This window comes from Meriones unguiculatus, chromosome 5 (assembly GCF_030254825.1).
Source record: "Meriones unguiculatus strain TT.TT164.6M chromosome 5, Bangor_MerUng_6.1, whole genome shotgun sequence".
NCBI lineage: Eukaryota > Metazoa > Chordata > Mammalia > Rodentia > Muridae > Meriones > Meriones unguiculatus.
The window spans coordinates 116016242-116043487 of NC_083353.1; the positions used below are offsets into that span (position 1 = coordinate 116016242).

The 27246-nt window shown below is 46.0% G+C and overlaps 1 protein-coding gene across 1 annotated transcript; it reads left to right on the forward strand.

The window, feature by feature from the left end:
- Positions 1-17634: 17634 nt before the first annotated feature.
- On the forward strand, positions 17635-27008 carry Fgf6 (fibroblast growth factor 6). Its single transcript, XM_021637042.1, has 3 exons — positions 17635-18024; positions 19078-19181; positions 26439-27008. Exons 1-3 carry the CDS (start codon positions 17679-17681, stop codon positions 26613-26615), a joined length of 627 nt encoding a protein of 208 aa, XP_021492717.1. The 5' UTR covers positions 17635-17678; the 3' UTR covers positions 26616-27008.
- The last annotated feature ends 238 nt before the right edge of the window (positions 27009-27246 follow it).

Below are 27246 nucleotides of genomic sequence, written 5' to 3' on the forward strand. Positions count from 1 at the left end.
GAAGAGCAGTCGGTGCTCTTAACCTCTGAGCCATCTCTCCAGCACTCCGCCCCATTCTCTTTTTCAAGCTGTTTATTATTCCACTGTGTGTGTGTGTGTATCTCAAACTCTTTAATCTAGTCATCTATTGCTGAATACTTGAAATGATTTCATTACATTGGTTAATGTGAATAGTGTTGCAATAGGCAGCATGCTTTCTCTTGGACACACTATTTCATCTCTCCAACTCCTGGACACTCTATTTCATATGTATATGTATATGTATATGTATATGTATATGTATATGTATATGTATATGTATATGTATATGTAAATGTATATGTATATGTATATATATCCAGAACTAGGACTGCTGGATCTCACAACAGTTCTGATTTAAAGTCTTTGAGGACCCTTTACACTTCCTTCTATGTGGTAGTACCAATTTACATTCCTTGATGCTACCAATAAAGCATTATTTTCTTGATTGCCTCTAAAAATGGTTCATTATTTGTGTATAGCAATGTTGCTAACTTCGTAAGTGGATTTTATACCCTACAGCTTTGCTGGATTCACTTCCTAATTCTAACAGGTTTTGATAGAGCCTTTAGGATTTTGTGTATGAGGAGTCATGCATGGACAGAGACAATTGAAGGGAGATAGCTAACAAAGAAGACTTTTAAAAGGTATAAGATTGGAAGTCAACAGATATTTCATGGTAGATAGAGGTAAACTGAATGACTGACAGAAAAATTGGTGGGGAGACAGTAAAAAGAATTTAAGAAGTAAATACATTCCAAAATGAGAACATTATAGAGATCAAAAATGATGGCCGAAATTAATCAATGAAATTATATAATTGATAGATCAAATAGATCTACAACCAAATCAGAACAAAACTTTAAATATAGGGGGGAAAGCATAGAGTATTATTAAATCATGTCCAGTCTTGGATGGGGGATGAAGCTGCCATTCTAGCCCCACCCTCCTTCCTGCAGACACCATGCCTGTTCTCTGCGGTTCTTGTCTCTGTCTGATGTGCAGACTGGGGTTCCATCTTTCTCATGGTAGGAACTTCCTGCTGACTGTCTTTAACAGTTTTTAAATCTATTTCAGCCTGTCTGGCTTTCTAACTTCTTGGTGTATGCAGTTCTCTTCTTCATTTTGAAAGGCAGTGTCCACAGGGAAGGTGGGTTTTCCACTCTGCCCTTAGCATCCCACCTATGTAGGGCTAACAAGATTTGCTCAAGACCTTGCCATGTAAGTTGGACTAGCAAGAGCACTCCAACCTCCAGCTGCCACTGTCACCACCATGTAGGGCATCACTACTCACCCCTAGAAGGGTCATTGCTAAAAGCATAACTTAGAGGGAGCTTGTCATCTTGCCTTGGTAAAAATGGAACATATTTAAGACCCAACCATACATCTCCCTCAACCCCATGCCTCTTAAGGATTTAGACCCTTGCAACTGCATCTTCCTATAACTAATTGGACTTCCCTGCAAAGTGGTGAGCTCTCAGAGGGCAGAGACTATGTGGACACAGTTGTAAAAGGTGTTATAGAACGAGCAGGTGTTCATGTTGTGTAACATCCCTCTCAACCAGCTGTCATCTCGTGGCTGATGGGCCAGGTTCTAAGGACTGAAATTGTGTTGTCGAGAGGAGAGACTGAGGTATAAGAAAAGAGACACAGAATTTCCATTGCACAGGTCCTGATTATAGGACAAGGGCCTTGTTAAGATCCAGAGAGAGAGAGAGAGAGAGAGAGAGAGTTCTGGTCATCTCCGCCAGATGAAACTCCCCCAGAATGATCTAAACCAGTTCTTTCCTCTAGACAAGAGGAAGGAAAAGTCCCATTCAGAACCACAGAGAAACAAGCCTTCCGTGCTGATTATATACAATTTGCAGCAATGTTTCATTTGGTGCCCAGGAGCCTGTAATAGCTGGAATTACTCTTGTTCCTCTTCCTCTTTGCAGGGCCAGTGCTGAGGAGTGCTCTGTGATTATGTACCAGGGGATGACGGCTCCATGCCAAAGTTTCTGGGCTCTGGTTTTGTGTTGTAATCGTGTGTGTGTGTGTGTGTGTGTGTGTGTGTTCAGAATCTGAACTGTTCTGTCGTGTCACTCATTCTTGGTGGAAAAAAAAGTGAAGGAGAGAGGGGAAAAAAGGAAAAAGTAAAACACTATGCCCTCCCACTGACATAATATCCTATGTAGATAGGTATGCCTGAAACAGGGAGCTGGAAGTGAGGCGGGCAGTGATGGATCGGTTGTTAGGAGAGGCTGGTGTGACAGCCTCTCCAGATGAGGAAGGTGACTGTCACTATGTGGGGACACCTCAGCTTGATCCTCCTAGGAATTTTGTAGTAGGTGTCCTGGGTGGAGTTGCATGCAGTACAAAACCCTGGAAACCTTAATCTGGGGGCAGGGGGGGGAAGCATACTATTTATGTAGAGGATAGTCACTTATCTTTCATAAGCTGTATAGTTTCTGTTACAGCCACTCAATTCTGCCCAGCTTATACCAAAGGCAGACCAGGATTGCACATAGACTAGAGATAGCTATATCCCAACAAAACATCCTTTCCTAAAATGGGCAAACAGGAGGTTTCGACTGGGCAGGCCATAATTTTCTGAATCTTGCTTCAAGGTACGTCATATTAGAACTTGTTCTGAAAAATCTAGAATAAGTTCAGAGTCATAGAGGCCAGAGAAGGAAAGGACTAACAGGTGGAGGTGGAGACAGACAAATACTGTTCTGAGAAAGAAGATATTGAGGTATTTGGGCCCATGGCCCAAAAAGGGATAAACATCTTAATTTGTGAATAAATTTAGGGTTCCCCTAAATTTAGGAGCATGGATTTATGTAAAAAAAGCAACTCTGATTGTGAGCTAATGAGTAAAATTGGAAACCTAACATAAAAGAAATTGATACCTCTGGTAGCTATTTCTGTGTAATGAATTAATCTCAAACTTCATAACTTAAATCCTATTGTTATATTCTTAAGTGTCTATTGTTTCTACTGGTTTTGAGGGTCAGAAATTCAAAAATAGCTTTGCCATGTGGTCTTGCTCATGGGTTCTCATACAGAACAGTTGTGGGTCAGCCACACTACAGCCCCTCCCCACCCTCCCTCGACCCAGGGCTCCACAGGGCTGAGATACTCTGCTTCGTACAACCAGAGCTTTGGGACAGATGCCTTGGTACCACTCCTCGTGAGCCTTTCCAGGATGTTTTGGTGTCCTTACAACATGAAGCTCACTTCCCCCAGAGAAGCAACCCAAGGAGGCAAGACAGAAGCAGAAATGCTCTTCCTGAACTGCTCTGAGAAGTCATGGGTCATCACCTTTGCCAGACTCTATTCATTCCCAAACCCAGCTGGAATTCTGTGCTTAGGAGAGATAACCCAGGGACTAGCAGGTGGCAATGGTCAGCATGTAGAATATTAGAAGTCGGCTTATACCATCACGACAAGGAGAGCTAAAAGCTGTAACTCAGCTCTCACCAGTTCTTATATGTGCCCTCCCTCTTTCTGCAATGTAAGGTGACAATTTCCCAGTTCTGGGAGTAAAACACGGCCATCTTTGGAAAGGGTATCAGTGTGGTATTATCCCAACATATTGACTGAATAACCTAGGGATCATTGTTGAAACCAGTTGTCAATGCTTGGTGCATCTATTTCTGGATTGTATCTAGCTGCAGTCATTTCTATACCTGCCTTTACAATATTTTTTTTTATCTATCTATCTATCTATCTATCTATCTATCTATCTATCTACCTATTTATTTGTGTGTGTGTGTTCTTGTTTTGGCATGCCCACAGAGACCAAAAGAGAGCATTGGATCCCCTGAAGCTGAAGCAGCAGGCAGTAGCAAGCTGCCGATGTGTGCACTGGGAATTAAACTCCAGCTCTCTGCAAAAGCAGCAAGCACTCTTTACTGCCACACCATCTCTCTGGTCCCCTATTCATATTTCTTACACTGATACCACGGTCTCTTCATTGCTGTGGCTTCATAAAAGTCTTCCACTCAGACCGCACATTTTCAATTTTGTTCCCTTTCAAAGTTGTCTTGACTATTTTTTGATTTCTCCCTTTTTAAATAGTTTATTGTCAATTTTTTTTTTTTTTTTTACTAAACCCTTTTGGACTTTTAAAAATAGCTTTAATGCAATCTAATTTTCATGTTACAGGATTTGCTTGTTTAAGTGTAAAATTTAGAGTTTTAGTGAATTCATAGTTATGCAACAATCCTCACAATTCAATTTTAATGCTATTATTATTATGACTATGTATATGGCACACGGATCTGCATGCAGTGATATTGCGGTCATGAGATAACTGTATGGAGCGGGTTCTCCCCTTCCACCTTTATGTGAATTCCAGGAACTAAACAGGTTGTCACGCTTGTGTGTAGATACTTTCCCCACTTTTCCACAAATCAATTCTCAAATGATTTTTATCCTCCAAAGACATTTCATGTTCCTTTATAGTAACTGCCCTTCCTCAAATCCTTGTTCCTGATACTCACTAATCTACTTTTTATCATTACAATTCCCCTTTTATGGACATTTCATGTAAATAGACCTATGTAATTTTTATTATGGCTTTTTTTTTTTGAGAAGGGGACCTAGCTTTTTCCATTTTGTGTGTTTTCGAGATGTTCTCACTCTTTCATGTCTATCGGTATTTCATAAAATAGTTATTGCAAAAAATTGCATTCTCATCATTTGACACGTTCTTGTACCTATTGAAAGTCATTTTGTCTCCACTTTTGGTTTACTGTAAGTGCTGTAAGTCCGTTAATGTGCAAGTCCTGTGTGGGCATACATTTCATTTCTAACTGGTAAATTTAGGAGTGGAATTGATGGGTCACATGGTAAGTTTATATTTGACTTGTTAAGGAACCACTAAAGATAATAAAGTTTTTTAAGTCTATACAATTTTACATTCCAACAGCAGTTTATTAAAGTTCTGACTGTGTCATAAGCTCACAAACCTTATAATATCTATCTTTTTTATAAGGCTTTCTCAGTAGATGGGAATGGGTATCTAACTGTTGTGTTAATATTTCTCAAATGACCAATGATGCCAAACATCTTCCCTTTTTTGTTATTTATATATCTTCTCTCATGAGTCTTCATTGTCCTGTCATCATGGTAAACACCCAGACACAAATGTCACTATTGACACTAAACATCACAGTTGGACACAAAATCTTCTCCGTGATTTATAATTGGTTTTCATGAGTTGTGAGAGTTTGTTATTCTGGTTAAAAGAAAACTAGTTTTTGGTGATAGAAGAATATGTGTGTAGGGGGGAAGAGAGTTGTTGAAATAGGATCTTGTTTTGTAGCCCAAGCTGGCATTAAACTCAAGCTCCTCCTGTTTTGGTTTTCCCAACAATGGCATAACAAATGTGTTCCACTCTGGCCCACATCTTCTACACTCCTAATAATGCCTTCTGGAACACAGAAGTTTTCCTTAAGATAAAGCCTAATTCATCAAATTTTTATGCATGGTATGAGGTTAAATCTATATTAAATCAATATTATTACATATGGCAATTGTCTCAGAACCACTTTTTGAAAAAGACTACCCTTTCTCTGTTGAAATTACATGACGGGTTTACTGGTTATAGATATGTGTTCATTTTTGGACCTCCACCACTACTCCATTGATCTATATGTCCCTCTTCAGAAAATCATTTTAGAACTTTCTGGAAACCTACTCCCATACTAATCACAATTGCAGACCAATGTTGCTCATAGCCCCAGATTCAGACATTCTTAGAAATGCTGCTGCTGCCTTGATTCAGGATGTGCCTATGTTGTGTAGCTGAAACTGGCCTTGCAGCCACACATGCTGCGCGCGAAGTCAGTTTGTAGTGGAGTGCTGGGATTACAGGCGTGAACTGAACCACCACGTCTACTTCCTAACAAGAACTTAGAACAAAATAACGTATAACCTAATCAGAAGATAATACACCACAACTACACGGGGAGTTTCTCAGGAAAGCAGCCTTAATTTAACATTCTAAAAGCAATCAATGCATTTTACCGTTTAACAAGTTAAGGATTGTTATTTCCTCAGTGAGTTCAGAAAAACAGTATTGCTTTGGTTTCTTTTCTGTTACTTTGATAAAGTATTCCTGAAAGACACAATTTGGGGAAGAAAGTTTGTTTTAGTTTATGGATCCAGCGTGATAAGAGTCCATTATGTTGGGGAAGACATGCATCAGGAGCAGAAAGACAAGTGATCATATTTTCATCCACACACTGGACACAGAGACAGAGACAGAAAGAGAGACACACAGAGAGAGAAGACCTCTTAAGTTAGATATAAGTGGAGACATCACAACATATTATCAAAGAAATCTAGAAAATTATATGGGTGTAATTTTTAAAAGCCTACATTGCACTGAGTTTGAAAGCCTAAACTAAATGGCTGAGTTTCCAGATACATCTGATTCACCAAAGTTAAATGAAGATAACAGAAATAATTTAAACAGATCCATAACAAGCAAAGACATTAAAGAAACAACAACAAAAACTATCCCCTCATAGAAAAATTCAGATGGATTCATAGCAGAACTCTACAAGACCTTTAAAGAGAAACTACAATCAATGCTCCTCAAACTATTCTACATAATGGAAATAAAAGGAATATTTCCAAGATTGTTTTTGAAGCCAATAATAGAATATCTAGGCCGTAGGTAGTTCTATTTGTAGATTTTGAAAGAAATTCTCATAAGTCTTTCTACGCTGGCTTCTCCAGTCTGCACCACCACCAATAATGAATGAATTTCTCTTTTCCTGCATTGTCACCAGCACTTCCATTTTTTATTTTTGATCATAGCCATTTTGGCTAGAGTAATATCAAATCTCAAAAGCAACTCTAGTTTTCCCTGATAGCTAATAATGCTAAATACTTTTTTTAAAAAATGCTATACTGCTTTTTAAAAAAAATATTTCATTTTTATTAATTACAGTTTATTTACTTTGTATCCCAGCTGTAGCCCCCTCTCCCATACTCTCCCAATCCCACCCTCCTTTCCTCTTCTTATCCTATGCCTCTCTCCCAGTCCAATAATATGGGAGGTCCTCCTCCCTTTCTATCTGACCCTAGTCTATCAGGTCTCATCAGGACTGGCTTCATTGTCTTCCTCTGTGAACTTGTAAGGCTGCTCCCCCATTAGGTGGAGGTGATCAAAGAGCCAGATACTGAGTTCATGTTAGAGACAGTCCTGTTCCTATTACTGGGGAACCCTCTTGGACATTGACCTACCATGGGCTACATCTATGCAGGGGTTCTAGGTTATCTCCATGAATGGTACTTGGTTGGAGTATTAGTCTCAGAAAAGACCCCTGTGCACAGATTTTTTGGTTCCATTCCTATTCTTGTAGAGCTCCTGTTCCCTCCAGGTCTTTCTATCTCCCCCTTCCCTCATAAGATTCCCTGAACTCTGCCCAAAGTTTGGCTATGAGTCTCAGCATATGTTTTGATACCCTGCTGGGTAGAGTCTTTCAGAGGCCCTCTGTGATAAGCTCCTGTCCTGTTCCCTGTTTTCTCCCTCATCCGATATCTGTCCCATTTGCCTTTCTGAATAAAGATTGAGCATCTTACCCAGGGTCCTCCTTCTTGATTAGCTTCCTTAGTTGTACAGATTTTAGTATGATTATCCTATATTATATGTCTAATATCCACTTATAAATGGGCATATACCATGTAAGCCCAGTTACAACACTCCTGGGCATATACCCAAAAAACTTTGCATCCTACATCTGAGATTCTTGCTCACTCATGTTTGTTGATATTCTATTCCCAACAGATAAGATATAAGCTTAACGTCCACCAAATGATGAAGTTTAATTTTAAAATATGGTAACCATACAAAATGGAATTTTATTCAACTGTATGGGGGAAAACTATGAAACTATGGATTAAACTTTTAAAAAGTTATACTGAGTGAGGACTCCCAGGCATAAAAATCAAATGCCATATGCTATTCTTTATATGTAATACTAGCTCTTAATTTCTAATTCTGCATGCTCAAACTAGAGTTCCTAGAGAAGCCAGAAACCTAGAAAGAGGGCACTGTGAGTGAGGAGGACTCAAAGAAGGGCAGTCAGGGAGGGTACTGTCGTGGTTTGAATAAGCATGGTCCCCATAGATTAATGTGTTTGAATGTTAAGCCACAGGGAATGGACACTATTTGGAGGTGTGGCCTTGTTGGAGGAAGTGTTTCCCTGTGGAGGAGGGCTTTGAGGTCTCATATGCTCAAGCCATGCCCAGTCTCTTTCTTGCTACCTGCTAATCAAGATGTAGAAGTCTCAGCTCCTTCTCCAGCACCGTGTCTGCCTGCAGGATGCCATGCTTCCTGCTATGATGATAATGGACTGAACCTGTGAAGCTGTAAGCCCACCCCAATGAAATGTTTTCTTTTATGAGAGTTGCCATGGTCATGGTGTCTTTTCACAGTGAAAAACAAAACAAAACAAAACAAAACAAAACACTAAGACAGGTATGAAAATGGATATGGGAATGCTGGGGATGGAAAGGCTTAAGTAGGAAGCTGGTGCGAGAATGAAGAAGACGGGGTGTTCGGGGAGGACCAACCAAATTAAAAGGGGTATGAAAAATCCATTTGGAGAACTACAATCTTGTAACCACATCCCCTCCCCCATTTCCACCCTGAAAAGTGTTGGAGGTCAGATACTCTGTGTTCTAGCATTCCCGTATCCACTTTCATACCTGTCTTAGGGTTTTATTGCTGTGAAAAGACACCATGACCATGGCCACTCTCATAAAAGAAAACATTTCATTGGGGCTGGCTTACATCTTCACAGGTTCAGTCCATTATCATCATGGCAGGAAGCATCAACCTTCAATTTGATCCAGCCCAGAATCACCTGAAAGAGCCTTAATTGAATAATTGTCTTCATGAGGCTGGTCTATGGATACACCTGTGAGGGCTTGTCTTGATTGCCTTCACTGATGTAGGAGAATCCAACCTCTGTAGACAGTACCATTCCTTGTGCAGGTGGTCCCGAGCTGTCTAAGAAAGGTAGCTGTGCATAAGCCGGTGAGTGAGCCAACAAGTGTTCCTCCAAGTTCCTGTCTGTCCTGAGCTCCTGCCATGACTTCTCTTGATGATAGATGTTGACCTGGAAGTGTAAGCCTTTACATTTTCCTCCCCAAGCGCCTTTTGGTCAGAGTGTTTTATCAGAGCAGAAGAATAAAAACCGGAGCACTATGTATGGCTGGAAAAGCTCAACCTCAAAGCCAGGTGTGAGATAACTCCTTGGCCATGGAGGTCCTAGATACGCCTAAAATAACATGGGCTTTCACTGTTCCTCTTTGATACTCACTAGAACTAGATGATAAGATCCTATTGCTGGAGACACTTTGGTTGGATGAGATGTAGAAATCAACCTGGAACTGAAAAAAAATCACGTACTATTGAGAATATAACAGAAAAAAAAAAAGACAAAAAATGAGGAGATGTAAAGGGGTTAAAAAGAGAAAGATACAGGGTTGGGACGACTTTTTTCCCCTTGGTTCTCTGAAATTGAAGCCTATTGGGCGGATGAGGAGGGGTTGGGCAATTAAACTGCAGGCTCTGTGGTTCCTGCATTTTCTGCTGAGTCTGTCCTGGACACGTGTCAAGCGTCCTCTAGAGCTGTCCACACTTCCATAACATCACAAATACTCTGAGATTTGAGGAAGCAACCATGGTGCTGAGACCTGTCTCTGTGCTCTCACGACTCACTGGGCATTAAAGCACCCTGCTGGAGGTTTGACATCATGAGACTCAAGACGTCCGCTAAGAGTGTAGAGTTCTTGGAGTGCTTTGTGGCAGATAAGTGGTCCCAGAGGTTTGTTCTCTTGCTGACCACTTACGACGTTCAAGGCTTTCAGATTCCAGGTTTATTCTCAAGTGAATGAGAGCAGTAGTCAACCTCGGAGGGCAGGACTTCCTCCTTCTGGAAACTTCACTGCCTGGGCTAAGCCTCCTGATACCTGCAGTTTGGCTTGCCTGCCACAGCCCCTCCTTCTCACTCTAACTGCTTCCGGTGGCTGCATGTCACCCTGGGGCTGTGGTGGGTTGACTTCCGGCTCCCTGACTTCTGGATATCTTTTCCTCTTTGCTCAGGCTTTCCGATTAACTTGCTTTTAAACAATAGATAGGTTTTTTTTGTTGTTTTTTTTTTTTTTTTCTCATGAAGCTGCCAGCCAAAGCCCTCTGAGCTGGGGGACCCTCCTTCCCCCAATTGCTGACCCCTCCCACCAGAGGACTCACTATCTTAGCAGTGATTTGAGGCTTCAAGAGCTGATGGCTTAACTAGTGGCTGGGACTTTTTCATACAGGCTGTCTGACTTACTGCAGGGATGAGGCTTCTGCAGGAGAGTCAGGCGGCTGGAGCTCACGTCCCTTCTCTTTGCTGAGTCCCCTCTCTGTTTCTCTGCCTGGTCACCTGTCCTGTCAACCACTCGATGATTTCCAATGTTCTTCCTCTCTTCCTGTCTAGGGAATGCTTTGTTCATGATTATCCTGAATCTTCTCAATCCTAGTGCAACTGTTTTTGATGACAAAATACAAATGATACTATTATTGAAAGAGGTTTTTCAAGTTGATGTGTCCCGCCAATACCAACGTTCCAATCACCCCTCCAAGGAGAATTTCATTGAGAATTTTGTACATGTATATGTGTATTTTGATAATATCCACTCTTGTTTTCCCCCCAACTCCTTCCTATTGGCCCTACTACTTTTTTCCTTTCAGCTTCATGCTCTCACTCTCTTGATACCCTGCAAACCCACTGAACCCCCTTAGTTCTGCCTCTGTGGGGGTGTATATGGCCACCTACTGAAACATAAAGATGACTCCCAGGGGCCACATCTCTGAAGAAAACTAATTCTCCCACCCCAAGAAGCCAATAATTGTCAACAGCAACTCAGCTATGGGGTGGTACTTTGTGAGCCCATTCCCCCATCCATACCAGAATTGTGGTTGGCCTAATCTTGTGCACATCTTGTGCCTGAAAAAATAACCATTTAGTGAAAAAAATGGAATCATCTATTCTTGATTATCTTGACTCTTCTTATTCCCACTGTCACACTTAATGACAAAATGCAAATAACTCTATCATTGAAGGTTTGCTTTTCAAATTAATATGTCCCATCAAATCTCCAATCCCCCTCCTGCGAGGGCTTCTCCACTGTTTAGCATCGCTGATTACAGAAATGCATAGCTTCAAGCCTTTTATGCAATAGTAATGCAGATGGCTCTTGGGCCTTATTTTGTCGCAGGGATAGCACAGTCCTGCATATCCACAGATGAGTACACCCTGGCTGCTAATGGAGTTCACCATCGGAGTGAGTACTTCACTTGAATACTGTCAGTCATGTAAGGGCAGTGGCAGAGTTGTAGACAAACCATTCATGAGGTGAGAACAAGAGGAATGGGAACAGGACCATAGAGCAGCTAGGGACACGTGAAAGAAAGGCAAGGATTGCTTCTGGAGGTGATGTCTTTCAGAATGGGACCCCATCCACCAGCAGAAAAAAAAAAAAGAATAGTTTGAGCAGAGAGTAGTTTGAGCAGAGCCCTGAAGCAGGAACAGTGCAAAGTGTGCCCGAGAGCAGAATGCCATTTTAGGTGGGTGAAGGAAAGGTTCCCAGAGAAGGGGAAGAGGGGATAGAGCCAGAGAGGCCAGGGGAGGTCAGGGCATGAGAGCCTTCTGTGCCACACTGGGGAGCCTGCCACTAAGGGACGAGGGTTTTACATAACTCTCTGTGATGCCTGGCAGGGGCATGCCCGCCTCAGCTCCCATGAGGTATTATTAGATGATGATGACCACGAAAGGCAAACCTGAGAAACTGCAAACTCTGAGCAGAGCCAAGGTCCCTTATGTTATGAAGCTCCAGAAAGTTATCTGACTCCTCTGCCCCTTTGCAGATTCAGCTGAGGAGTGCAATCATGGCGGTCAGCCCTCCACGCTGCCCCCAGCATGCACCAGGTGACCCTTTACATCAGCAAATGGAGCTGGGCCATAGTGAGGGGACAGTGGGAGAGAGGCAGGAGAAAAATAGGATAGCAGAGATCAGATCAGAGAACTGGGAAGCTGGATGTCAATCACCCTGAGAGACACAACCAGATGGAGACTCCAGTTGAAGGAATGCATCCCACAATATGCAAACCCAAGCAGATGATTTCCGAGGTGGAGCAGAGGAAACAATGCGGTCAGCCACACCACTGAGAGGAACACCCAGGTCTGCCTTGGCACATCCCCAAGTTCAGGGAATGAGGGGTAGAGCAGTTGACGGTCTGTCAATATTCTGACATGTCAGGACGATGATAGACTGTTTCTAGCAGAGACTAATCCTTAAACTGTGCCTAAGGATTGATGGACCTGTTGAAGGGGGGGAAAAAGCCATCCTAAAGGGAGAGGGAGCTCACCCTGATAAGTTGGGCCCATCAAAAGACATAGCCCTCCAATGGAGAAGTTGTCAGAAAGTCAAATTCAGCTGTGTACATCCTTTTGTAGGAGCATCATGAAGAACAGCCATTTGTGCTCACTTGCCTAGAAAGGAGACACAAAGCAGCCAGGGTGCCTTGTGAGCTTCAAGGATGGAGCTGCGGTCAGATCCTGGGTGTGTGGTCCAAGCAGATGCCTCATAATGGCACCTGCAGTCATGTGCTCAGGTGCACACGCAAGACCTGCTCGGCATCTCCAGAAATGCCTTGGGAGTTGATCTGCAGTGCGTGACATCACACATGGATTGGTAACGGTGATCAGGGAATTTGGGTGGAGACTGTAAGCTGGAGGCCTGGGACTGGTTGAGCTCTGCTAGGAAACAGAAGAGCACAGTGGGACAGGACAGCCACAGGACAACAGACTCTTCTCTTGAAGTCTCTTGTCACAAAGAACAAGAACTCTCAAGGGCCCATCTCTATTCAGGCCTAAAACAGGGGTCCTTTCTCAACCCTCACCTCTCTACATGCCCAGACTGTGAACAACCTACGGCAGCTACTACATGCCTGCCTGAGCAGACGGGAGGAGCAACGAGGGGACCTCAAGGCTCGAAGCAAAACAGAGTGAGCCCAGAGTCCAAGACGGGCAGTATAGATGCAGTAAGCCCAAATGGCTGCTTTGTTTTCTGCCTGCCAGTTTTCCTCATTCTCCAAGCAGGCCTTGGAAAAGGCAATGCTGCTTTTCCAGAGGCAACTGTGAGAAGCAAAAGCAGCTCAGTTCTCGGCAGTCAACACGCACGGTTCTCAGGACCTGCTTGTGCTTTCTCCTTTTGGACACTCCTGGTGTGGGGAGCGCTTGAAACATATTATGTAATAAAGCAGAGTCTTGAGGGCAGCCTACGTGCTATGCAGAAGCAGTCCCCCGAGCAGCTGGTATGACAGGCTGGTGTAGCCCAGCTCTCAATCCGAGCCATCCGTAGTTCATGCTGCTCCCACTCATGGAAGAAGATATGCATGGACGTTTTCCCACTCACTTCCACTAAGTCTTGGCTCATCAAGCAAGAGTGATTGACAGCCCCCAAAGGCTGCTGAGCAACTATGTGAAAGAGGGGTCCGGGGAGAGGCGGCCTCCTCCACCTGTTACTCTTTTCTTTATCACTTCGTATCCAGAGGGGTCCCTAAGCCCCGAGTGAAGGGTCAAGTGCAAATCTGGTAAACCAAGCCGCCCTAGCAGTTGTCAGGTTAATTAGCCTTCAGGAAAATTATGTGGCTATCTGAGCAGAGTGGGGTTGCTATAGAGACACACACAGGAGGTGCATTTAGAGCAGGGCCCCATCACATCACCCGATAAAAATAAGACTAGGGCTTTTTTAATAGAATGAGTTACTTAAGTTTTATATTTAACAGGGGACGACACCAAGGCTATTACTGGTTTTCAGAATATTTTAGGAATCTGGACTGCCTGCCCCTGCATATGTTAACAGACATCACTGCATGTGCCCCGGAGGGCAGTAGTTAAGCACTGGATGCCCATGTGTCACTCCCACCCCCTGAGATGAGAGATGGCCCTTCTCACTTTGAGTTTGTCCGTCCTTGATTGGGTGAGAGATTTTCAATGTGTTTCAGAGAATGGCCGGCCAAGAACCACACTGCTCGGCAATGCCCCTATGCATGTGGCACTACTCACTATCAAAAAAACAAAACAAAACAACAAAAACAACTAAATGAGGTAACCACCTCACCTTTAGATGAGAAGAAATAAGGCTCAGAGAGATCCAAAACTTACCCAAGATCACATAGCCTAATAAAGGGTACCTTTAGAATTTAAGTTCAGGGCTCCTTTAACAAAGCCCATCGCTTTATAAAACGGCATTGCAGCTTCAGCATCTGAACAGAAAGGAATGGGTAATGAGGTAAATCTGAGGAGCGGCACCCCTGTCATTGGGATACAGCGTGGGCCTTAGGATACTTTTGTTCCATTTTGAAAGTGGGTGGGTTCCAAGAAATACCCCGGGGATTCTGACTTGCCCTTGCTAATGAGGCATTTCTCTGCGTCTCTCGGCTTTCTGTTGCTGTGACAAAATGCCTGGGCTGATCAGATTAAAAGGAGGAAGCCTTTGTTTCTGCTCACGGTCTCTGTGGTTTCAGCTCGTGGTGCTTCATATGCTGGGAACACACAGCGGGGAAGGTCTGTACACTTCATGGTTTTCTGGGCTGCAAGTAGGGAAAAGGAGGCAGGAAGAGACTGTCATCCCAAGATCCCCCTCAAGAACACATCTTCAAAAACCTAACTTTTTTTTTGTCTTGAACTCTACCTCTTAGAAGATTCTTCCATCTTCCAATAGCATCACAGGCGTTACAGGCCATTCTATGTGCAAGACCATAGAATTCTCTGAACCATCCACCAAGCAACCAGGATATTGGTTCCCAAAGTGGTTAAGACTGTGGTTAGTGCAAGATTCCAAGATGTTCATGAGGAATACTGTGCCTCTGCTCTCAGACACTTCAAAGCTTTATCTAGGAACTCAAGCTGGGAGTTCAAAGTGAAATCCTTCCATCTCTGAGTTACTCAAACCCTCCGACTCTGCAGAAGGATGCTTCCAAAAGCCCTACTTTATTTATTCTTCTTTTGTGAAGGTGTATATAGCAGATTCCATCTATGTCCACAAGGCTTCAAGGGCTCTAAGAACACATGTCTAGAACACAGAACTGAAAAGCATGCTAATTAAAGCTTTAATCAATTGAACAAGACAGAGACAGAAAACACATAGGAGCCATGAACAGGAGGCCTAGCCCCAGACCTGAGTAGGCGACTCGGGACCCCAGGGGAGGTACTCTGGTGTCCCTGAGCCATGGGACTTGCAGACGATGTTGTCCAGGCTTCCAGCAGCCTTCAGTGAGAGCATGACATGCAGATAAGGTGTCATGTGAGTGAGGTGGCATCCAGGTCTTACCCGCACAGGACAGGATCTTGGATCGGATGCCACCTACCATGTGCAAACTGTCCTTAGCACTGTTCCCACCCGATTTCCCCCCAAGACATACCCTTTCGATTCCTGCGCTGGCATTCCACCAACAGATTAAGAACTGGATTGTAGGACAAGGACACTGGATGTTAAACTCAAGCTGTCTCCTCGGGCGACCCTTGTTAACTCACTTCACTCTCAGAGATGTGAGTCCTTCTTATATGTCTGTAACCATTTGTAAGCATTCCTTTTCATTGCATATATTTAGAGTAGCAGTGCATACGTGTGTGTGGTATGTGTGTGGTGTGCCCTCCCGCATGTGCCATGGTGCATATGTGTAGATCAGAGGACAACTTGCCAGAGTCCTCTCCTACTACCAGATGGGACCCAGGGCTCAAACTCGGGTCATGAGGTTTGGTTGTAAGCCCTGTTTCTTACTGAGCTATCTCACCAGCCCAGGATTCTTTCTGTATCCCCTTTTAAATGATTTTTTAAGCTCAGGTAATATACACAGTCTACCTAAATGTTATGTGAAAAGATAAATTAGGTGTAGGAGTAACTGTGTGAATGTTTTAGTAGTTTTTAACTAATATTAACCTAATCAAAGTTACCTGCAAGGGCTGAAGAGATGGCTCTGCCATCAGAAGCACTTACTACCCCCACAGAGGACTCAAGTTTGGTTCCCAGAACTCCTGCTGGTTAACTCACAGTCACTTGTAATTTCAGCTCCAGGAGATCCAAACCTCTTTTCTAAACTCTGTGGGTACCCCCACACATACAAACATGCTTACACACAGATACAAACACACACACACATACACACAAGCGATTTATATTTTTTAATCATTTCAAGTTGGCGGAAAATACAGAAATTCTCTGAGACTTTTGATAAGCAATTTTGAAACAGAGAAATCATTTTGCAGCTGGGGATACAGGTCAGCTGATAGACTGCTTGTTTACATGTGTCAAGTCCCAATTTCAGTCCCCAGCACCACGCAAAATCAGGCTTCTGTAATACAGGTTCTGGGGAGATGGAAACGGGAGCACCCAATGAATTTGAAGTCATCTTGGGGTAGATGGAGATTTTTTCTAAAACAAAAGCAAACACACACACACACACACACACACACACACACACACACACTGTCTTCCTGAAATAATCATTCAATGTCTACTCGGTATATAACAAGGAAAAGAAGTGGTGGTCACTGAAAATCTATTCATGAGCAATGTCACAAACAGGCTTTGGACCTGAGAAGAAGACTCTGCAAGCTCTGGTCCTGCCACTTACTGCCTGTCTGTGGTAATTCAAGCAAGCCACATAACTTCTCTGCAACTCAACCTTTGCAACTGTCCAGTGGAAGCAGTATCAATTAGAGGCCAGAGGTGAGCTGAAGCAGGAAAATGCCCTGGCACCACTTTCACCTCTGGATGAAAGCCATGGCCAGAACCATGAGGAGGAGGAGAAGGTGACCCCATCCCTCCCTGCCTCCACAGTCTTCATTTTGCTGAACAACCCGTCTCCCATATGCCCAGTAGAGAATCTGCATGGTCCTGGTAGAAGGGCCCTCCTCAGCCATGAGCTCTTTCCATGAATAGGTCTTGAGAGTCACTTGTAGGCCACCATCATCACCTGCCACCACGTCTTCCCCATCTTTACCCTTTGCCCTCTAAATAAGGAAGCCAGTGCAGTGAGGCCAAGGACTGCTGCCCAATTTGGGTCCTGGGTGCCTCCTGCCTCCCTCTTCCCTGGGCCCCCAGCCAGCTCCACCCTCCCGCAGAGATGCTCTCTCCTAACTTCATTCCTGCCTCATAGTTGGAATGACAGTGGCTGTCAGAATCCCTGGGGAGTGGGGAGGGTGGTGGGGGTCTGGGGAGGCAGCCAGGCCCAGGAGCAGGTTAATGTTACAGCCCTGGGTAAGTGAGCTGGGCCCGCTGACGTCAGGGTGGTGATGGGTGGAGGGGAGGGCCAGGTTACTGAACTATAATGATAAGTCAAATCAAATAGAATCACCTTGGGACGGAGCGCCGCAAGCCGGCTAGAGAGCGTCCCCAAGCCATGGTCCCTACCGGCCACAGCTCAGCCTGGGTCCCTCTGCTCTCAACCCGAGTGCCTGAAGCAGGCTTTGGTTTCATGTCAGCAGCCTTCATCTGCCTTCCAAAAATAAGCCCCTGCCGCCATGCCGAGGGGAGAAAAACAAGAAGGGCGGTATTTTTAGGGCCATTAATTCTGACCACGTGCCTGAGAGGCAAGGTGGATGGCCCTGGGACAGAGGCTGTTCATCACTATGTCCCGGGGAGCAGGACGTGCTCAGGGCACGCTGCAGGCTCTCTTCTTCTTAGGCGTCCTAGTGGGCATGGTGGTGCCCTCACCTGCTGGCGCCCGCGCCAACGGCACACTGCTGGACTCCAGAGGCTGGGGCACCCTCTTATCCAGGTCTCGAGCTGGGCTAGCTGGAGAGATTTCCGGCGTGAATTGGGAGAGTGGCTACTTGGTGGGCATCAAGAGGCAGCGGAGACTCTACTGCAACGTGGGCATCGGCTTCCACCTCCAGGTGCCCCCCGACGGCCGGATCAGCGGGACACATGAGGAGAACCCCTACAGTGAGTGTCCCTGGCAGACATCTGGGGTGCTTGCTGGCTTGGGCACAGTGTCAAGAGATGAAGGGGCCTTGTGCTGGTGGGTGGGTCTGCGCTCTAAAGGGAACATGTGCTGGGCACCGTTGAGATGGCTTGATCCCACCCTGCCCTGCCCAGGAAGAGGTGCGAGCTCAGTAGGCTCAGACCTATGCATCCTGGTGTCTGCAGCCATCATCCCAGGTAACTCCATCAGTGGTCCTAATTACTCTAGTATCAGTGGTCCATCTCTGGCCCGGAAAGACCACTGGGAACCATCAGCCTGGAAAGCGATAGCCTTACTGGTAGGGGAGATAAGTGACAATATTCCATCCTAGTTAAACCCACACATTCCTATTCAGCCGTCCTCTTTGGAAGGGAAGGGCAAGGGGGTCTGAAAAATGCCCATCTAAAACACATCCTTTTCACCACGCTTCCTCTCACGTTAGGTGCCTGCATGCACAGTCTTCCAACCAAAGGAGGGTAAGGGCTGTAGGGTCCCAGAGAAGCCATCCAGCTCAGTGTAGCCAGTGTTTGCAAAGCGAGTCGAAGCATGTAGAGTAGACATTAAATAATGATAATCAAAATTGATTGATTGATGTGCGTGCATGCGTGCATGTGTGCATGTGAGTGTGTGTGTGTGTGTGTTTCCCTGAGAAGTAAACCAAGGGAGCCAGGGAAATCCATGCAAGTACTCTACCACTGAGCCCCCATTCTTTTTCACCCAAGTCAAGCACCTCAAGTGACAGGTTCACTGAAAGCCCAGATTCAAAGCTAATAATCTTAAACAGATGTTTCAGGGTCCATGGCGATCCCTAGTTCCGATGTAAAGCTTTCCCATGTTAGAACTGAATGTGCTACCGGGATGCGACAGGATGCAGCTAGTGCGGGGAAGGGATGCTGTAAGATTGGAGAGTTGAAGTGCAGAAGTGATGGAGAGGCTGAGCTTCTAGGAGAAGGGGGTCGGCTGGATGGCTCAGGACCTGAGCCCTCCCTTTAGTGTACCTGAGTTCGAGTGTGTGTCCTCTGTTCCCTTGTCAGGCCTGCTGGAAATTTCTACGGTAGAGCGGGGAGTGGTAAGCCTCTTCGGTGTGAAAAGTGCCCTCTTCATTGCTATGAACAGGAAAGGAAGACTGTACACGACGGTGAGTTCCTCTGGAGGCAGAAGGCTCGGGGCTGCCTGAGCCTTGGAGTTTACGCCGGTGAAAACAACACAGCCAGGCACGGCGTGTGAGCCTGTAATCCCAGCACTCGGGAAGGCAGAGGTTCGAGGCCAGCCTGGTCTACAAAGTTCGTCCAGGACAGCCAAGGCTATACACAGAAACCCTGTCTTAAAAAAAAACCAAGAGAGAGAGAAAGAGAGACAGAGACAGAGAGAGACAGAGAGAGAGAGAGGAAGAAGTAGAAGAAAGAAAACAACACACACACACAACACTGAGAGTTGAGGATTTTTGGGGGTTTTTTTTGGGGGGGTGCTTTGTTTTTGTAAAGAAGAGTGAAGGGCTGTGAACGGCACCCTTGCTGGCCAGGTGCGTTGAAACTCATGCTTCCCCTGTTTCATGGTGAAGCTTCTGTACAGGCCTGTAGTTCTCCCTCCTGCCAGGACCTTTGCCCTTAAATAAGCCAGAGTTCAGAGAGCTCTTGGGTGGGGAAGCTTGCATTCTGACATAAAGCTGACATTTAAGCTCCCTGTCAGGTCTGAGTAGCTGAACTGGAGAGGTCCAGAAAGGCAGGCCTGTGGGTCAGCCTGGTGAGCTGCCCCCATGACACCCCTCCAGGAGTGTCTACTGGAGTGCTGCAGGAAGCCTCATTATTAGTGTCTTCAGAAGCTCTACCCTGAGTTTTCCATCCTCTAGTCTTGGATCCCAATGTCTATGCTAATATCTTCCTCGGCCATCCTTCCTAGCAGGCACTGGGTCTCGCCCCTCTCTTACTCTCTGATCTTCCTCAGTCATACTTCCCAGCAGGCATTGAGCCTGACCCCTTTCTCTGAACCATAAATCTCTGTGGGAGGGTGAAGGCTGAGAGGCAAATTCTGGCCCTCTGATGTAAGGGAGAGTATTGAATGTGTCTGCTAAAAGCTGTGCTTTCTCTGAGCGACTCACTCCCAGGCCTCTGGCCTGCAACTTGACCTATTTCAAAATCTGTTAGAAAAAATATATTTTGTGAAGTTGATACAACTAAGAGGTCTTTTGACAGAAATAAAAAAAAAATCCAGACTTGCTAAATGTTAGAATGCTTACCTAGTATGTGCTAGGCCCTAGTACCAAAAAGGAAGAGGAGGAGGAAACAGTGGCTACAGGGAAAGGAGCCTCGGATACACTAGAGGCAGATTGTAGGGCCCATTCCTCTGTCTCTTAGAGGGGACAAGATGAGGGTGAGAAAGGGAACTTCGGACCTGCAACAAGCGCTGAGTTCCCGGGAAAATCTCCCAGCAAAGGAGGTCTGGAAAACACAAGAACAAGCTAGTCAGAGAGTCTCTGCTTCCCAGCCTTTAAAGCAAGGGTCTCAAGGTTGGTTCGAGCTGTGGGCTAAAATCAGTGCCTCTCCAGCGCAGTTTTGTGGACACCCATGCACAGCCCTCACTTTGTGACCTGTTAGATATATGGGTTTCCAGTACCTGCTTCAGAGGCTCGGCACAGCGGGGTGCAGACTGTCAGTCTGGCTGGCTCAGAGCTCCATTTCTGTTTTGTTTTGTCTTTAGGTTATGAGGTGTTTTTTTTTTCAGGCTCAGATAGGTGTGGCTGCTACCAGGCTCTATAACCTGGGGAGAACAAGGAATCATGTCAGTTGTGCCTAGGGCAATACAGCTCCCAGAGCAGCAGGAGAAGACAAGGCTTAGACGGGAAACTCTCAGATGTTGGTCATACTACTCTCTGGGAAAGTGGCAGTGCAGCAAACAGCCTGTGGGTACCTGAGGCCTTGGTGGAACAGGCTGTTCATGCCTTCTTACGGAGTGAGTCCTCCAAAGGACTTCTCTTATTCATTTATTATTTATACAATAAACAAATAATACGGAATGTTATACAATACAGAATGTCGTAGAACATTTATACAATATTCTGCCCGCATGTGAGCCTGCAGGCCAGAAGAGAGCACCAGGTCTCATTATAGATGGTTGTGAGCCGCCATGCGGTTGCTGAAAATTGAACTCAGGACCTTTGGAAGAACAACCAGCGCTCTTAACCTCTGAGTCATCTCTCCAGGCCCCCAAAGAGCTTCTTCTCCGTGGTATTCAGAATCCCACCAGCCAGGAGGTCTGAGGCAGCTGGCTCTAGGACTCTGCATGGTCATTTTAGCAGGCAAATCTGCCAGAAGCTCAAATTATATAAACACTTGTGCCGCCTTAATTAACAGATTTTTTTTTTCTCAGTTAGTAAAGAATTTGGTAACGGCAAGGGAGAGGGTCACAAACACAGGGTAAATACATCCACAGCCCACTTGAAATCTCTGGTTCTAAGACAGGCTGAGGACCGGGAACATACATTTTGGCTATCAGAGAAAATGTTCCCAAGGGGTAGACCCCCTCACTGTAGCGAATCTCTCTGAGGTGTGGGAGCCCCCAGGCTCATCAAGACAATGGTTCTAAAGGGATCTGGAGTGCCCACTAAACAGCAGTTGTTGGGGAGAAGGGGGACGTCTCTGAGAGAAGACCCCCTTGTCTCCATATCCTGGGAGCATGTGCTCCAGGTTAAAGATCCTCGTCCTAGGCCCTAAGGCCAGGGAGTGGGGTAGGCTGGACAGCACTGGCCCAGCTAGGCCACCTGATGCTTTGTGTGTGGCTGGGGACCAGATGCTCCTGAACAACCAGCCCCTCCCCTCCCGCCCTCCACCACTCAGCAGCAGTTATCACAGTCTAAAAAAACAATTGCCAACTGATCCGAGGAGCCAGGAAGACTCCTGCTGGGTGGTGATTTCATTCACACTATTTCCCTTTAAGCCCCCTGAGCTGCCTCCACCCTCAGTAGATCAGCTGCTGTCACCTCTAAATGGCATTTCTCATGGGGTGGGAGGGGAGGGGGGCTGATGAGGAGGAAAAGGCAGCCGTCAAGTGGTGGGGTAATAGGGGCAAAGAAAAGCTACCTAGACATGGTCTTCCTTCTTTCAGACAAAGGGATACCAGAACCTAAACATTATTTTAGGCTCTCTCCGCTGGTGACATAAGCAGCCCTCCTTTACTGAGATGGCAACGCCTACCTGAGTGGTTTTTGGTGATAAACACTGTCCAGCAGAGTCCCGGAGGAGCACTTGGTCTTTAGCCTCCCATTGCAGACAGAGACACATGGGGTCTACCGTCTCTGGCTCTGTCCCTTTCCCCAGTTGCAGCTACGTACATCTCTAGGCTCTGCAGACAGCACCCAGAAAGCCCGTGGGGGAAATGCACGAGGCAGGACAGACTGAGACCAGAGTTCCCATGGCTGCCCAGTCCTGCTCTCTAGTTGCTGGATTTAGTTTGGGCAGAGCCGCTGCAGCTTCTCTAAGCCTGGATTTTTGCTATGGTGGGCATAGAGTGGAGCAGAATGAGTGAACCCAACATGCTCAGTTCCGTTAAAATCCAGAAAGCCATCCTGGAGCCCCTCCTGGAGTTGTTTCTGTGGCTGTCCATTGATTGAGAAAAACACGTGTTGCACTTTGAAGGAGTTATTCCATGTTTACCTACTTCTAATCAATAGGAGTACAGTGACATGCAAACCACGAGGCTGACTTCACCCCACCACACACACTCACCTCACTTCTGTCCCCTCTCCTCATATGACTGGGAGCAATAGGGTCATGTGGCCACAGCACATTCAGGATAAAGATTGTTAAAGACAGAGGTAGCTTAGCTCCACATATAGACAAGGGACTGGGTGTGGTAGTTGCCTCTCCAACTTTTGGGACCATTTCTACCAGAGGTATTTTACCCAAACACCCTTGGGCTGCTTTTACTTTGTACAGCGCCTTTGCACTAGGGGAGGGGAAGGCTACTTCTTTTTAAATGGATTTGGTTGCGCTTAGCCCTAACATGGAATTCAAGACATTGTCACGCTGGTGCCTGAGAGTGGCAGGCCCAGGAAATGTGATCTGGTGGAATTATTTTCATTTGTTCAAGTAATAATATACGGTGGCTGATTTTATTAACACGGTGTCCGCTTGGCTGGGGGCCTTTCTCACCAAGCCAAAGAACCAGTGTTCCTGAGCCATGAGGACTCAGAGCCCAGGGGCGTGATGAAGGCAACAGAGAGGCTGGGCCCTAAGCACTGCCACAGTCCTGTGGAAAACGCCATCAGCCAGAAGCCTGGAGATGATGCATCAGTGCCTTCAGGGAACTGTATCATGATGACGTCATGTCACGTTCATGTCACCTGAATGTCCTGGAGGATGGGGGACTGAGGGGAGGCTCCTAAAGAATATGAACTTTTTGTTTCCATTTTATGTTTGTAGAGAGTGCTGGGAAGGCCAGGGATAGAAGATAGGCTGGAGAGAGAGGATAGGATGGAAACAAGAGCAGTCAACTTAAAAGAAAAAAGGCTGGGGGATTGGGACAGACTTGAAAAATCAAAATCTGATGAGCAGGGCTGGGGTGTGTGGTTGGGACCTGGTCCAGAGCACAAAACCCTGGGTTTCCCCCCAGCATGACCCTGCCAAAATGTCTGCGAAGCAGAGAACAAAGTGAATTGTATCCTCTCTTGATATTCCCCAGGGAGCTGGTTCCAGGAGCTCCATGGACCCCCAAATCTCCAGGGGCCAAAGTGCCTCATTTAAAAAAAATGCTTTTTCATATGAGCTATGTGCATCCTCTTAGACACTTAAACTCACCGTCTGATTGCTTTCACACTTAATGCAGAGGCTACATAAATAGCTACTACACTAGGGGTTTTTTAGGAAACAATTTATTACCGTATAAAAAGTCTGTGCATGTTCCACACAGACACAATCTTTTTTTCAAATATTATTGGTCCATGGTCGGTTGACCCTAGGGGTACAGAATGCTTGGAAATGCATGGCAATCTGTATATGCCCCCACAATGATGCAGATGTTTTCAAAAATGCTGCCTCTTAACTGGACTCATTCTAGACAATGGGATGTGAGCAATGCCCGTAGTCCTCAGCCCAGTGGCTCAGCTCCTCCCCATTCCTCTTCCCCTACTCTGCTCTGCTCTCTGCCCTAAGGTTTGATTTCCTCTTACCAGTTTGCAAACAACACATAAAAACCCTCCCTTAACCACCACCCAGATCAGAAATAAATTCTCCTGGAAACCGGCTGGGTGAGTTCCTCTCCGGAACACACATAGTTAGAACAGAGGGAAAGCAGGTGGGTGGAGGGGGCCGCGTCATGGAGAGAGACCACCGCTTCTGATAAAGCTCTTCCTTCCACTTCCTGGCCCAGTTTGTATCCTGAGCTCCTTTACTGTTTTAAATAAGTTGCTTATGTGGGTAGATAAGAAGGAGGGGGGAAAAAAGGAAAAATTACCACAGAACTTAAATCTCACCCCTGCCATTGTCTTGATGCCCATGAGTTCCTCCTGAAAGGCAACCTGTGTGAGCAGTTTCTTGTGGACCATTCCGGGAATAACCTGTATGACGTGAGCATACGTACAGGTAGTGTTAAAAAAAAAGTCACACTACAGAGGTTTGATGTGTCTTTAAATTTTATGTGTGTGAGAGCTTTGCCTGCATATACTTCTGTGAACTACCTGTGTGCCTGATGCCCTCAGAGGCCAGAGGAGGGTATTGGATCCGCTGGAACCAGAGTTACACACAGATGTGGGCTACCATGCGGGTGCTGGGACTCAAACCCTAGTCCTCTGCAAAACATGGATTCAAACTGAGCATCTCCACCTGTAAATAAATATGTCTCCGAGACAGTCCAGTGTCAAGGTGTAAAAGGTTTTCTTTTCATGGCTTATAGCACCCCACAGGGCAGCTCGGTCCTAGTTGAGACTACTGCTCCCCTCCTAATGGAGATGGACCGTGTGGGATTCATGCTATTAAAAAGGTGCTGTGCCTACTTTCGTACACACGTGGGAATGTAACGTCAAGATCTAAGAGAAGAATTGCTGATCGTGACTTACCTTCATTAAAAGAAAAATTTCTAGCAGACACTGAATTGTTCTATCCAGAGGTAATGACACTATGCACCAAAACAAACAAACAAACAAACAAAAAAACCCACTAAGAACCTAGTCTTTGAACCCTCACCAGTTACAGTATCAAATAACTTTCTCTCTCAAATCTGACCATTGATTCCTAGGATCCTTATCCCAGCGGGCTTGGAGTCTACCGGGAAATAAATACATGTCCATAGGATTCAGTTGCTCTTTAACTGCTGTTAGAGGCATCTTCGCCAAGGGCTCTAGAATACTGATGGTGGGCTCTCACCTCAAAATAGCAACATGAAGGGATAATACACCCCCCCCCATGTGTCCCCACTGCTGGTGAAGCTAGGTGCACAGACTTCTTTCCAAAGCCAAAGGACGACGTCTCCAGTACCAGGGAGAAGCCATTGAGCTGCGGTTGCTGGTGTGTGTGTGTGTGTGTGTGTGTGTGTGTGTGTGTGTGTGTGTACATGAGCGTGTGCGGGTGTGCACATGCCCCCATGGTAGCCAGAAGGGGACAAGGCAACTTCCTCTACAGCTCTCTGCCCAATTCCCTTTCCCAAGGTTTTTTCCCCCCTATTAAAAACAAATGCTACTTTCTCAGATCCCATGTGGCCCCAGAGAATGGTGTGAGTTATGAAGCTCCACTCACCTTCTGGGCTCAAAGTCAAAACTGAGAAGAAGTCTTTTTTTTTTTTTTTTAAGGGGCCACAGACTCTGGAAAGAGACAATACTGGGAAGGACTCTACAGCTCGTTTGTTCCTCTGCCCCTCCACCCACTTCCCCACCAGCTCCCTGGCACCCGCCCAGTTTGCATGAAGGAGAGCTGAGGTTCTGAGGAGAGGAGCCTGCCCAAGCCACACTATCAGGAAGTAGAAAAGTCACGGAGTGGAGCTCTGAGTCTCCATCCTGCTCCGCCAAACCACCTCTCACCCTAGGCTTGAAATCGCTCAGTGCCATCCTCCCTGATCCCTCCTGGGGATAGAACACATTCTCACTTGAGGCCTTGGTAGAAAGCATCCCCACCTGGAGGTCGGGGGGCGGTCTACTTGCCCTCCCCACAGGACTCAGATGTCACCCATTTGTGTCCCTGGCCTTAGCTCCATCCTGATGTCAGAGGGCAAGTGAGGAGGAACCATGATGCCTCTCAAGTGGCTCTCCTTCGAATCTCTCACACATTTCCCCTCCTTGCAGCTTATACCCTGGGGTAGTGTTTCCACAAAGGGAAGGGACTCGGCAGAAAGGCCTCTCCCGAGCGGCTCAGCTGGTGTGTTGGCACTTCTTACTCACCATCGGGTCTCTGTTGTCTGTTCATCTTCACAGCCCAGCTTCCAAGAGGAATGCAAATTCAGAGAAACCCTCCTTCCGAACAACTACAACGCCTACGAGTCAGACCTCTACAGAGGGGCCTACATTGCCCTGAGCAAACACGGACGGGTAAAGCGGGGCAGCAAGGTGTCCCCAATCATGACTGTCACTCACTTCCTCCCCAGGATATAAGGACCCATGGGTGAAGACTCACGCACAGGGTGACGGTGGCGGCGTCTTTTCTGTTGGGATTTTACACAAGAGAACAATTCTGCTGGAGTCCTGTGACTTCTGAGCCTGGCTTATCTTGTGCCCAAAGAGATAAGTTGGCCTTGGCTACTGGACTGCATGGCGTGTAACCCAAGTGGCTGAGGGGTTACAGCTGACGTCTCAGAACGGATCCTGTGCTTCCACCTCACCTGAGCAGAGACAGGGCAGAAGATACTTGTGGCAGGCAGCCCCGCGCATAAGAAAAAGCCAAGACGGGGTGCACACCTGTACATACTTGTGTAGATTCTCAGAGCAAAGGTGCTTCAGAATATTGAGGTTCTCTCTCCTGACATCGTCGCTGCACGGATCTGCCTGAGGTGTGCCACATTCTGCCTTTTTCTGATCATCTATCCATCCGGTGGTGTTGAATCGCTTCAGTTGCCCGACTGACAGCGAGTGGCTGTCTTTAATGTATAGGGAGGAAAGTGGGGGGGGGGTGTAAAATCTGACTGTAGAGTAGGGAAAAAAAGGCAACCTGGCACCCTGAACTCCACGCTCGTTCCGTGCCAAGGGAATGCTATGATGCATTGCTAAGGAAGCTGGGAGATAAGGG

Bases quoted from the DNA above. Each gene is read 5' to 3' on its own strand.
- Fgf6 (XM_021637042.1), top strand. From the start codon at position 17,679: ATGGCCCTGGGACAGAGGCTGTTCATCACTATGTCCCGGGGAGCAGGA. The intron at 18,025-19,077 runs GTGAGTGTCCCT...TTCCCTTGTCAG, and splicing joins ACATGAGGAGAACCCCTACA to GCCTGCTGGAAATTTCTACG. The intron at 19,182-26,438 runs GTGAGTTCCTCT...TCATCTTCACAG, and splicing joins AAGGAAGACTGTACACGACG to CCCAGCTTCCAAGAGGAATG.